The 13187-nt window shown below is 46.0% G+C and overlaps 1 protein-coding gene across 10 annotated transcripts in view; it reads left to right on the forward strand.

Annotated features, from left to right (window-relative positions):
- The window catches only part of Nedd4l (NEDD4 like E3 ubiquitin protein ligase), a 336845-nt gene extending 324970 nt beyond the window's left edge, over nucleotides 1-11875 (forward strand). For all 10 annotated transcript variants that reach the window (XM_051163444.1, XM_051163445.1, XM_051163447.1 and 7 more), the window contains 7 exons: nucleotides 235-308; nucleotides 3155-3215; nucleotides 4900-4959; nucleotides 6295-6402; nucleotides 7611-7707; nucleotides 8277-8349; nucleotides 11004-11875. In XM_051163444.1, coding sequence (XP_051019401.1) covers nucleotides 235-308; nucleotides 3155-3215; nucleotides 4900-4959; nucleotides 6295-6402; nucleotides 7611-7707; nucleotides 8277-8349; nucleotides 11004-11106 — 576 coding nt within the window. In that variant the 3' untranslated portion in view covers nucleotides 11107-11875. The remainder of the gene's footprint in view (nucleotides 1-234; nucleotides 309-3154; nucleotides 3216-4899; nucleotides 4960-6294; nucleotides 6403-7610; nucleotides 7708-8276; nucleotides 8350-11003) is intronic.
- The last annotated feature ends 1312 nt before the right edge of the window (nucleotides 11876-13187 follow it).

Here is a 13187-nt window from a genome sequence, read left to right on the forward strand (position 1 = left end):
AAATTCATAAATAACCTTAAAATAATTTGCCTCTGATGATAGCATCTTTAAATCCGTATAGTCTTGGAATCGTTAAAAAGACGCATTAGATAAGTCTCCTGTCCATAGAGCCCATTGCTGGGAAATATTTTTGAATAAACTTTACTTCTCTTCCTTTTATAGTAAGATGTCACTCAGTAATAATTCAAATAACTTCATGTTGTTGATTGTTGTTTTTTCCCTCCATAATCACAGACGTATCAAGTGGATCTGAAGCCCAATGGGTCAGAAATAATGGTAACGAATGAAAACAAAAGAGAATATATTGAGTATGTATGCACATATTTTTTTTACAATCTATTTGTGTGTGTGTGTGTGTGTGTGTGTATGTAGTATGTGTTCTTTTGTGTCTGCAGGTGTGCATGTGTTGGGGGGGCAGAGGGAACTCCCTCGGTGGCGCCCATGGCATCCCCCTCTTTGGTGCGGCAGCATGATGCAAACACAGCTCTGGGCTCTTCCAGGATGCACTGTAGTCTGTGCCCGGGCCGGAGAGAGAAATGCCCGCCGCCATGGTGTTTGGCTCACAAGTCCTGGTTTCTGTGTGTGTGTTAGCAGTGGGTTCGGCCCACACTGAGCTCATTTGCTGTCTGCACTCCCTTTGACATGTCCTCCTCTCTTCTTGCTTGAATGTGTCAGTGGGCTTAAATTCAGAGTGCAGGCCAGGATCTTCTAGTGTGATACAAAGAACACCTGCTGGGTACTCAGGAAGAAATGGAGAGCCTTGTGCACTTTACATGGGAGACCCTGATGAAGCATCAAAAACATATAGGGAGGAGGGGTTGGTTTGGTTTTTGTCCCTTTGAGATAAAAGTTCATGACGCTGAGTAAATAAATACGCCAGAAGTAGGATACGTGTCTGTTCACACTAATCAGTGCGCTGGCTCTGGCCGTGGACAGTTTTACTGGATGACGCCAGGCAGACACCACTGGCCATCTTTGTGAAGCCGCAGTGTCAAATGTTTTTTTCAAAACTATCCATCCCAGGATGGCTGAGGCCAAGCAGGGTCTCCTCTTGAAGTCCTAGTTGAAGTGGGTAGGCCATATAAGATATACAGAGTCTAATCTGTGATTTAACTTTGACAAAGTTATGTAATGTGTTTACTAATATCTTATTAAGAAAGACATAGAGGTTATGAGGTTGGCTTGAAACCAATTTTAGGGGGTTCGAATCCTTCCTTTCTTATTTCACTTTAACGTAAGTGGGTTCTTCGAATGTGTGATAAGGTGGGGGACATCCATGAAGTCATTCTAGATTAGTAGATGTGTGGGGGACTGATATAATTTCACGTTTTGAGGCAAAAGCTTCTCAGATTATGAAAATTATGATAATAACGGCTGTTAGGGAGATAAAGGAGCCCATGGAGGACACCATATTTCAGGTTGTATAGGCATCAGGGTAGTCCGAGTATCGTCGAGGTATGCCTGATAGACCTAGGAAATGCTGAGGGAAAAAGGTTATGTTAACTCCCACGAATATTACAATAAAGTGGGCTTTTGCTCACATATCATTGAGGGAGTAGCCTGAGAATAGGGGGAATCAATGGGCAAAGCCTGCTATGATAGCAAATACGGCTCCTATGGATAGGACGTAGTGGAAGTGGGCTACCACATAGTATGTGTCATGTAGGACGATGTCGAGTGAAGAGTTGGACAGGACGATTCCGGTTAGCCCCCCGACGGTGAAAAGAAAGATAAAGCCGAGGGCTCATAGTATGGCTGGTGATCATTTAACACCACCTCCGTGGAGGGTAGCCAGTCAGCTAAATACTTTTACCCCTGTTGGGATAGCGATAATTATAGTTGCTGATGTAAAGTAGGCCCGGGTATCTACGTCTAGACCTACTGTGAATATGTGATGTGCTCATACAATGAATCCTAGGAATCCGATGGATATTATGGCTCAGACTATGCCTATGTAACCAAAGGGTTGAAATTTCCCACTCGCTGGCCCCCAAGTGTCCAGTTACCAGAAGAGTGCTGCTGGGTGCTGGATTGCAGCCTAGCCCTGTGGTGCAGGTACAGCTGAGCGCTGTGTGTGCTGTGGCAGACTACTCCTTCAAGCTGCTGTCATGTTGCCACCTTAAAGATGAGGACCGCGTGTGCATTGCTCACACTGTCTCAGGGATTTCCAGGTTCTACGACTCATCTCTGAACTTTGGTATTACAAGGCCAGACGTGGTAGCACACACCCTTAACCTCAGCACTGGGGTGGCAGACCCTGTCTCAGAATTTTTTTCTTAAATATCAGTGTACATAATATATGCTTTGATAACATGCTCTTAACAAAATACATGTTCATACTTACACATACATGTGAATGGGTCAGTATGTGCGGTCACATCCTGTGATTTTTTTTTATAATTTTATTAATTTATTCATATTACATCTCGATTGTTAGCCCTTCCCCTGTTTCCTCCCATTCTTCCCTCCCTCCCATTTTTCTCCTTCTCCCCTCTCCTATGTCTGTGACTGAGGGAGACCTCCTCCCCTTATATATGCTCTTAGAATATCAATTCTGTGATTTTTTTTTTTATTATTAACAGATCTTTACATTTTTATTCACGTGTATGGGAGTTTTACCTGAATGTATGTCTGCACCACAGTGTGTGGCTGGTGTCTTTGGAGGCAAGAAGAGAGTATCAGATCCCATGAGACTAGAGTTACAGACACTTGTGAGCTGCCGTATAGGGCTGACAGTCAAGCCGAGGTCCCCTGGAAGAGCAGCCAGTGCCCTTAACTGCTGGGCCAGCTTCCCAGGCTACCTTTTCTCCTTTCTTCACCAAGTCTCATTTTTGGAGCATTTTGACCCACTGAAGCTGATGTGGACAAGGAGACCAGCTGTGCTCTTGACAACCTCAGAGAGGGTGGAGATTTCTCCAGATGTTCGGCTGCTTCTTAAAGATATACAGGGATTCACAGCAGGTGTACCAAAGCAAGCCCCACCACACCTTGCCCTGCTGGTGTTCAGGACTCTCTGTTTACCCTGAGCAGGCATAAGGAGTGAGTAGCAGGCATAAGGAGTAGCAGGCCCAGGTAGAGAGAAAGCAGTGACTGTACAGGTGGCTAAGTATGTTGCTCTTTTTTTTTTTTTTTTCTCTCTCTCTCTCTCTCACAGCTTAGTCATCCAGTGGAGATTTGTGAACAGGGTCCAGAAGCAAATGAATGCCTTCTTGGAGGTAAGCACTGCTAATGGGCTCAGGGCGGGGACAGAATGCAGAAGGCCAGCATGGGCAGCTCTCCCTGTTGGCCATTTCCCAAGGTGGGAATATTCTATGATACACTGCCTTTCTCCCTCCCTCTCTCTCTCTCTCTCTCTCTCTCTCTCTCTCTCTCTCTCTCTCTCTCTCTGTGTGTGTGTGTGTGTGTGTGTGTGTGTGTTCTCTTGCCTTGCTTTTCTCTGTTTTTAAACTTGTTTTAGTGGCATTGTTGCTTGCTTGCGACAGAGTTTTTTGTGTTACATGCTGGCCTGGAGCTAATGGCAATGCTACCTTAGCCTCCTAGGTGCTAGGATTATACTGACTGCCTTCCACCTATATTTGTTTATTTGTTTTGAATTTATTTATGTGTGTGCACATGCAGGCATGCAAATACATGTGAAGACTAAAGGACAACACTACAGAGTTGGTTGTGTCCATCCACCGGGTGGGTCCATGTGCTTCCAAAAAACAGTTTCCACCCATTCAGACCCTACCCAACCCAGGCATGCTAACCTTCCCTTCAAAGCCCTTCCCTTTGTGACTCTAAACTTCCCACAGATTCTCCCCCTATTCATGCTCTGGGTTTTTATGTTATATCCAGGCACCAGCTTTCTCCCTGTGAGGGAATGAAGCCACCACCGCTGTCATGCCTAGTCTACCACAGGAGACATTCCCAGCCCCTTCAGTGGGGGTTACCATGAAAAGTGTTTTGTGTTTGTAAAAGTGAATTTTCTTTGTAATAATGATATTTGTTATTTAAAAGCAACCAGAGGGGCTGGTGAGATGGCTTAGTAGGTAAAGGCGCTTCTTGCCTGGCCACCTGAATGTAAGCCCCCAGTGCCACTGGTAGCAGGAGAGAACCAACTCTTACAGGTTGTCCTCTCCCTCCTACCTCCACACAATGCATGTATGCACACAATAACCAAACAAACACTCTCTTAAAGGAAAAGCCCAAGCCCTCAGGTAGTCATTTCCAGGAACCTCTCTCATCAAACTGTTCTCTTAAACTCAGTGGCATGTACACCATGAAGCTAGCCCTCCCCTGAGCAGGACGTGCACCTGTGTCAGGGGCTAGGGGATGTAAGCTGTCAGGGTGAACTTGGCTATGGCACGTTTTGCACTCTATTTAAGACAAGAGGTCCCAGGAAACATGTTCCCAGCACCGCCCAGCTTTCAGGAACCCCAGCATTGAGAGTCACTTCCTGGGTCACCCTAACAAGGATAGCTCAGGAGCCAGAGCCTGGCTTGCTGTTCTCCTGTCGGTTCCATGCCAGCTCACACGGCCTCCTTTTCTCCTCCACCCATGCCTCCAGCATGTTATTTTTAAACATGCCTCTCACACGTCTGTGGCCTATATGCATATTAGGACACACTGACTCACAAAAGCGTGGCATAAATTGCTTTTGTAACCCACCTGCCCAAAGTTTCCCAGTATCACAGGGTTTCAGAAAGCCCTCAAGCACTGGAAGCTTCTAGATTGTGTGTTTCAAGCTCCTATACATGACTTGCTTTTATTGGAATTGTGGTCACCTGACACCATCCCTGCCACATGAGCCAGCAGTAAGGAACGAGTTTCAAGCTAACCGTGATCTTATTTTATCCAGGAAATTGTTCTTTGTCGAAGAACAGGGTGCCTAAGGTGTTTTTAATCTTTTCTTTTCAGGGATTTACGGAACTTCTTCCAATCGATTTGATTAAAATTTTTGATGAAAATGAGCTGGAGGTTTGTGATCTCATTATTATTTTATATGAAGTAGACGATCTTAGGTATCTCCTTACTTTGCAGTCGTGTTTTGGTGTTCCCTGACACGTGACATCCTGGACGCGCGTAGACAAAATCTAGCATGTGCTCTGTTACGGGGCCCTTCTCGTAATCTTGGGAGGCTGGCGATGGTAGCCAAGTAGATTGGTACCCTGTGAGCATTTCGGGTGAGCTGTGCTGGGTGCACAGCCCAGAGCCCAAGTAAGGAAGACTGCAGTGTCAGTGGAGGAGCCTGCGTCACTGCAGCCTTCTGGGACAGTAGTCTACTTACAGGCTGACCCAGTGTCCTCGGTTGCTTTCAACTCTCCACCTTGGTAGATGGTTGAAGGACTTGGCCACACTGTAGTTGCACACCTTCTCCAGCGATGTGACCTTGAACTTGAAGTGGTCTGTGTTGAATAAGGAACATCATCGGGAGGCCACTGGGTAGTAGCAGAAGAGGGTGGATAAGGGTTGTCCATCTCAGCTTCTCGGCTTTGGTGTAGATGGGGGAAGGGGGGCAACCTGAAAACCAAAAACATGTCTCACTTCGGGTTTTAACCAAGACACAGAAGGATGGGGGCTGCATCTGTCCGCAGCTGTTACATCCAAGCCCACGTCCTACAAAGCATGCCTCAGAGTTTAAAGTAGAGGTTTCAAGATGAATGCATTGGAAATTCTGTATCTACAAAACTGTGCTAGAGTTTTGAGGATGAAGCCAGAGGCTGCGAGAAGGGAGCAACCCCTGGAGGTGATCCCAGGGAGGCCTAGGAGTGCAGTTTTCAGGCTTTGGAAATGGTCTTCATCCTGGGAATATCATGTGTGTTGGAAACTCCTATGATAAGAACGGACTTTAGAGTAAGTACTGATTCAAGGGACCAGTTCTTGCCTAGGTACCCGCAGGATGCTGGGTGGTGAGATCATTGGTTGTCCCCCGAATTGACCCATCTGGGGAGATGAGCTCTTGTTGTCATGAGGAATAATTCAAATATCTAGACAAGTAACAGCCAGGCTCCTGTATGTATGCTGATGGAATACACAGAACTCTGCAGCATTGTGCTTTAAAGTGTGTGGGCTGGAAAGATGACTGGTGTCTTCCAGCATAAAATACCATGGTCTTGCATGCAGATCAGTTGAGAGACTGCCAACTCTGACATGAATGTCAAGGGAAGGTGAGCCAGTGCATCTGCATCCTGGTTCTCCTGAAAGGCTCGCTCACCTGCTTTGTCCAGTGACGAACACCAGGCAGCACAGAAACAGGAGAGCTCTCAACTCGGATGTCCTGCCTCGTTTATACCTGATGAATCTCTTTCCTAGCTGCTGATGTGTGGCCTGGGTGATGTGGACGTGAACGACTGGAGACAGCATTCTATTTACAAGAACGGCTACTGCCCCAACCACCCTGTCATCCAGTGGTTCTGGAAGGTAATTCCTGCTCTCAGGCTCACCCTCTGCCCAGGCTTTCCTCCAGTCAGGGCAGAATAACATAGCTCTGTGCTAGGCCTCTGCTGGGGAAATCAGAATGGAGCATTCTTGGAAATTGGCATGCCTTCGAGCTGGCTCATCCGTGTGTGAACATCATTTTTCTCAACTTGTTTCTATTCCAGTTGCCATTTTATTTTTTTATATCTTGCACAAAGATCCAAATTAAATTTGATTTACCGTCTTAAGGCCAGTGCTTGTATTCTGTTGGGCCCAGGAAAGCATTGACAAATACAATAAACATTAAAAATAAATAAATAAACAAAAGCAGTTAATCCCTCTACAAAAGAATTAAAATTAAAAGATCATTTGCATTCACAAAAGGAAATAAGCCCTACATTTCAACATACACCTGTTCTTTTTAAAGACACTGTCTCACTGTGTAGTCCAGGCTGGCCCCAAAACAAATTCACCAGCTTCTGCCTCCAAAGTGCTGGAAATAAAGGCGTATGGCACTAAAACTGGCAGAGCTAACTTTAAAAAAAAAAAAAAAAAAAAAGGAGGAGAAGGAGGCCACTAACTTGTTTTAACTTCTGCATATCTGTTATTAATATTTCAAGTGCCAGTAAAAATACAGAGAAAAGGAACCAGAATCTTCAAAGACTGGACCTCAACTTTGATTTTGGATTATTTTATAGAAGATCGAGTCACATGCCTAGGAAGACCAGTCTAGTTCCTGCAGCAGTTAGGATCTGGGATGCATACAGATTGGTTCAGAGGCCCATTTTTGACTCTTATTTCCTTCTATTCATGAAATGTCATGAGGGAGCTCTCTGTGGCCCGGTCTCATCACCGGCTTCCTCTTCTTTAGATATGTCTGGAACACTGCCTGGTTAGAGTTAGCTTCAAAAAGCCGGCCACCAGACCTCAAATCCAGAGACCTGAACTTGAGGCCACCGCAGAGTTTTCTTCTTGTACCATTTGTTTTGGCCTGCTGGCGAAAGAAAAAAAGGAACCCGGCGATTCTGAGATTAGAGAGGCTGGGATTGTCGCGACCATTAGAAAGGGAGAAACTACTCCATTTTTCAGAGTCAGTGGCGTAGGTGGTTCTTTGGCAGCATAAACGACAACTTGGTTGCCTGCCTGCATTACAGCCATATGTAGTATGGCTTTGGTGCAGCGTGGTGACAATGACCTTCTGCCTCTGACAGGCCGTGCTACTGATGGATGCTGAGAAGCGGATCCGGTTACTACAGTTTGTCACAGGCACCTCCCGAGTACCCATGAATGGATTTGCTGAACTTTATGGTGAGCATGGCATGCCCCCAAACTCCTCTGTCCTCACGTGAGGACCAAGCAGGCAGCATCCTGCCACCTTGGACCCTTTCCAGACCAGTTGTTCCATAGAGACTCATAGGGATGCAAAACAGATGCTTCCACCTGCAGGGATTGAGATGGTGTTTGTACAGAGAGCCTGAAGGCTTCTTTTCCTCTTTTATCCCTGCCCCCCCACCCCCACAGTTCAGGGTTTTTTTGGTTCAGCTTTTTAAAAACCAGATTTTGAAAATTACCCATGTGATTGAAACCTCCCACCTCCAGACTGCGAGACTCTGTCTGCTTTGCATTATCAAAGCTCACATTGCATTACTTTCCCTGAAGTAGAGAGGCTGCTGCCCCTGCATTTACACTATCACTGCCACACCTGGCACAATTCTGTACTGCACAGGAGATGAGCCAAGCCCTGAGCCTGGCAGACCTGGGGATTTCCCACAGGCCCCTCCCTGATAATCCCGCCTCCCCTTTTTTGCTAAGTCCCACAACTTTGTTCTACTATTTTAAACCCTGTTGATGTGTCTTTCCTCTTGCCCCTGCCCCAGGTTCCAATGGTCCTCAGCTGTTTACAATAGAGCAATGGGGTAGTCCTGAAAAACTGCCCAGAGCTCACACATGGTAAGTAACAAAATCCCTGTGGGGGCTGGAAGGGTGGCTCAGTGGTGACAAGCGTTTGTTGCTTTTTGCAGAAGACTTGGGTTTGGTTCCAGATCCTTACAAGATGGCTCACAACCATCTGTAACTCCACTTCCAGGGGATTTGACGTCCATAGGCACTAGGTATACATGTGGCACACGTACATGTAGGCGAAACACTCATAAACATAAAGATGAATCTGCGGTCAGCATTATCTTAGGTGCCAGCTGTGTGAGGCTGTTGTGGGAGCATTGAGCACTGGGCTCTGCCCACCTATAGCTTCCAGTGCAGAAGAACAGTAGTGTAAGATGAATATAAATTCTTCCATAAAGGGGAGCAAAGCTTAAGCCATGGTTTGAATGGGTCTAATATTCTTGTAGCTTAAATTTTTTTAACTCTTGCTTTAAATTGGTTGTTTTGAAATAAGGGTAAGATCTAGTGGGGGTTCTCCGAATAAAGGGGTCTTGTCATCAGGACTGATGACTGGGACCCAAATGTCAGAAAGAAAGAACCAACCCCTGCAAATTGTCTTTCAAGCTCCATATGTGTGCGCTGTGGTATGCACACATGCATATAATAAATGTTTTTTAAAAAATAAAATTGAGGACAAAATCCCCATAGCATCAGTTTAAAAGGCCTTCCATTCACACAGTCTGGGAGTGACCCATGGGCTGTGGCACCATCAGCACGACTTCTCTGGCTGGAGAGGGAGGAAGAAGCCCTAGGAATTGGCTTAGAAGAGTCACACAACACCCAGCACAGGACAGACACAGCCCGGTGGATTTTTTTAAATTGTTTGTTGGCTTTGTTTTTTGAGACAAGGTTTTTCTATGTAGCCTTGGCTGTCCTGGAATCACTTGATAGAGCAGGCTGGCCTCGAACTCACAGAGATCCCCCTGCCACTGCCTCCGTGAATGCTGGGATTACAGGCGTGCGCCACTGCACCTGGCTCAGCCCGATGGATTTAGCAGCATTCAGCAAGATCCTTCTAGTCCAAACTCAGTTGGGGTCCCATGTTTCCGCACAGCCTTTTCCTTCCCTCTGGCTTCTTAGCAAATAGGGGAGTGTGGTCCTGTCTTTCTCACTAGCTATACTGAGCTAAAGAGGAGCACCCTTTCTCACCTACAAAGCCTGTAAGAGCCTTTGTGAAAACTGCCAGTGGAGGAGCTGGCCACTATGGGTGCCCTTACCTCACCAGAAGGACTCTTTGTGATTCTGTGTGGACCAGCGTGGTCACTGCCTGAGTGGTCCTTGATGACACGCACACTGATTTCAGACTGAAATTGGCCATTCAGAGCAAGCCCTGTCCACAGTTCTCAGATTGCTTCTGCAGGGAATGATGTCTTCAGGGTTCAGACAGCTTCCTCACAAAGCTGACAGCCCTTTGGACATGCTCCTGAGCTGGCTGAGAGAGAGCGCGTACTAAATAAGTACTGCGTGAGTTGCCTTAGCTGACTGACATCTTTTGGGCACTTGCTCCCAGCCCCTTCTGCATATATTCTGATTTGACCCTCCCATACTCCTTCCAACTTGAGTAGACAGATTCAGGGAAGTGAGATGACCTGCCCAAAGTCACACAGATGGTAGAGGCAGGGTTTGAACTTGACCCGTAAGTAAGTGCATTTAATTTCTTGCAGAGGCCGCTCATCTCTATCCAAAGACCTCACTCTCAAAGCATGAGCTATATCCACCCTGCCCCAGCTAGAGCCTTCTAGCTCTAGGGGACTCTAAGGAATGCAGCCCTCTCTCTCTCTCTCTCTCTCTCTCTCTCTCTCTCTCTCTCTCTCTCTCTCTCTCTCTCCCTCCCTCCCTCCCTCCCTCCCTCCCTCCCTCCCTGGTAGCCAACTGGACAGCAGAGGTAGCTCAGCTTTCTGGAGCTCAGGAAGCCTGGGCCCTGCTGTAAGATCTGCAGCATTCCTAGGACTGGGACCCAGGGCACTCTGGCTTCGCCTTTGTGCTTAGGGATCTGCAGCACCGAACACATAACCTTACCTGCTTTATGCCTGCAGAGGAGCACTTAGCTAGGCATGCTGGAACAGTGATGGTGTAAGCAGCAAGTCTGTCCATCCTTCATTCCTAACGTGTGCCTGCCTCATGCACCATTGTTTTTTCTTTTAAAAAAGAGTTTTTATTATAACTGTGTGTGTGTGTGTGTGTGTGTGTGTGTGTGTGTGTGTGTGTGTGTGTGTGTTGTGGTATAGGATGCACATGCTACTAGTGTGGTCAGAAGACAACTCTACAGTCAGTTCTTTCCTTCCACCTTCATGTGTGTCTTCTGGACATGGACCTTAGGTTGCCAGGCTTGCCTGCAAGGCTGGTACTTGATGATCCATGTCACCAGCCCAGATTTTTTAGTCTCTCTGTGCATATCCATGCTTGTCTTAACTTTGTATCTCCCTCCAAGCAGCAGAGGAGTCATGGACAGTTGAAAGATTATTTTCTTTCCCCACTGATTGAACAGTCTGTTTGGCATAGACACTTTCATAGCTAGAATTTGACTCTGGATAATAAAAGTGTGACTATGTCTCTTTAATTCCCTTGCTCAAATGGCCGTTGCCCATTAGGCAAATCAAAAAAGTGCTGCTCTGGCAAGGAGCATGGCAGCCACTCACCTCCACTCTCCATTCCCTTGGCAGCTTTAATCGCCTTGACTTACCTCCATATGAAACCTTTGAAGATTTACGGGAGAAACTTCTTATGGCTGTGGAGAATGCTCAAGGCTTTGAAGGTGTGGACTAAGGAAGGCCTCACACGTCGGGGGCACTGCCCTTCCAGCAAGTTCCACGTGCACTTTTGCATTTGCCTAGCAGACTTTTGCAGAGCCGGTGGCAGAAGCAGTTGCCTGGCCTGGCTCTGGAGCCCAGGTTGTCCAGGCCCTGCCCAAGTTCCGCCAGGGAACCCAGCCCCAGCTCGAGTGCCGCCCCCCTTTCACCACCAATTCTCAACTGGTTGATGTGTACACTGATTACATTTCAGGAGGACTTGTTGTATTTATGTTGTGCCTCTGCAGGCAAAGCCCTTAATAAATATTTTGCATACTTTCTAATGACAATGAATGGAATTAATCACGCTACAGGTATAGTATTACAACTCATGTTTACTTTTTAAAATGATTTAGACTGATTTTTCAGATTTTATTTCATTACAATTAAAGATGTCTCATGTACTTGGAAAAGTGAGCATATTTTTTTTTTGTATTTGAATTTCATATCAAGCTTAATGTCAGTGACATTTTTATTTTTGAAGTACTTTGACACCCCTACCCTCCATTTTATTACAATTGGAAGACTAGTTTTTCTCCAAATGCCTTCTCCAGACAAATGCTTCGAAAGAATTTCAAATATAAAGTTAAGCATAATAATTTTTTTCCATACTCAGAATGAAAATAAACTGGATATTATTTTTTTTTTTGTACAAATTTTGATTCTGGGTACAGGCTGGAAGAATTGTAACATAGCATGATATCTTTGTGTTAACTTGAAAAGAATGACGCCATTGTCCCTTAGAATGACTGACGTGTGCCATCACACACTTAGGACGGGGTTGGACTGTCACTTCTCATCGGAAGCCCTCAACCCTTCCTGTTGCTGTACAGCCCCTCTTAATTCTGTTTTCCCTTTGATGTTCGTAGAGACATTTCTGTTGCTGTTGCTTGACTCAAAACCGAGGAAGCCAGAGTCAGTCATGTCCTGCCTCTGGAATTGCTAAGCAGTAGCTAACTAACCCTGACTTGCTGTGGCTGCACCGATTCCGAAGGCACTTTATGGAGGTCATAATCTGGTTTTGTTTTCATATTTTCCTTTCTCACGCACATGACATGAGATGATTGTTTTCTTCACATCCGTCTGGCACAGCGTCTGTTAATTGTGAACTTGGCTGCTAGCGTGCGAACCCAGATGTAATGCTGAGCCTCTCCACCCACTTTCTCCGTTTTTGTAACTTCTACTCGACAACAAGGATTTACTTACTGTACACTTAGCCAAGTCGTGTGACATAATGACCTACTTTGCATGCTCTGATACTGTGTACTGCCCCCCCCCCCGTCATGTCTGTTGTGTGCTAGTTTATAAGTGAGCTCGAAGACCCAGCGGGATCCACTAAGCTCGAGCTGCCTTGCCCAGCTGGCAGTGGTGGAAGAGCGAGGGTGTCTGCCGTTTGTAAGTCTCGTTCTGTTGTGTTCTGAGAAGATGTCTGAGGCAGTGTGGGAGTTTCAACATCCCCGCTGTCCCTTTAACGTGTGTTGTCCTCCACCCTGCCGTGGAAGTCAGGGGACGTGGAGTATTTTCATCTCTTGCCAGTTGTAAATAAGACAAAAAGACTGTGGTCTCTGTTACGTAAGAAGGACCCTTGGCATAAGAAATTGCTCGTGTTTACACAGCTGTGGGTGCCATGAAGAGGCCATGGCCATTCTTGGTGGGTGAAGCCCCAGACGGTGGAATCCTACCAAGCTGAGCATCGGCTTCTATCCATATGCTATGGGGTAATTATAGAAACAATGAGTACTCACTATTCTTGTCTTCTGGTGAGATATTTTTCTCCTATAGTTAACATACTGGGCGGGTGGTGGGGGCGGGGCATGGGGGAATCCTATTTTTCTTTTTTATAACCTTCGAAGTCCAGAACCCATTTCTCTGTTACAGAGTATGCCAAAGTCTGAGCTGAGCAGTGTATTTTGATTGAAGAAGAAATCAGAATCTATTCCAAGAACGGGGGCTCTTTAGTTCTCTAGGCCCTTATTGAACCACATTATTTACTAAATGCAAAGTAGTCAAGTATTTTTAAAAATGCAAAAAAAATAAAAATAAGGGGGGGGGGGCAGC

Source organism: Acomys russatus, chromosome 20, assembly GCF_903995435.1.
Source record: "Acomys russatus chromosome 20, mAcoRus1.1, whole genome shotgun sequence".
Lineage (NCBI taxonomy): Eukaryota > Metazoa > Chordata > Mammalia > Rodentia > Muridae > Acomys > Acomys russatus.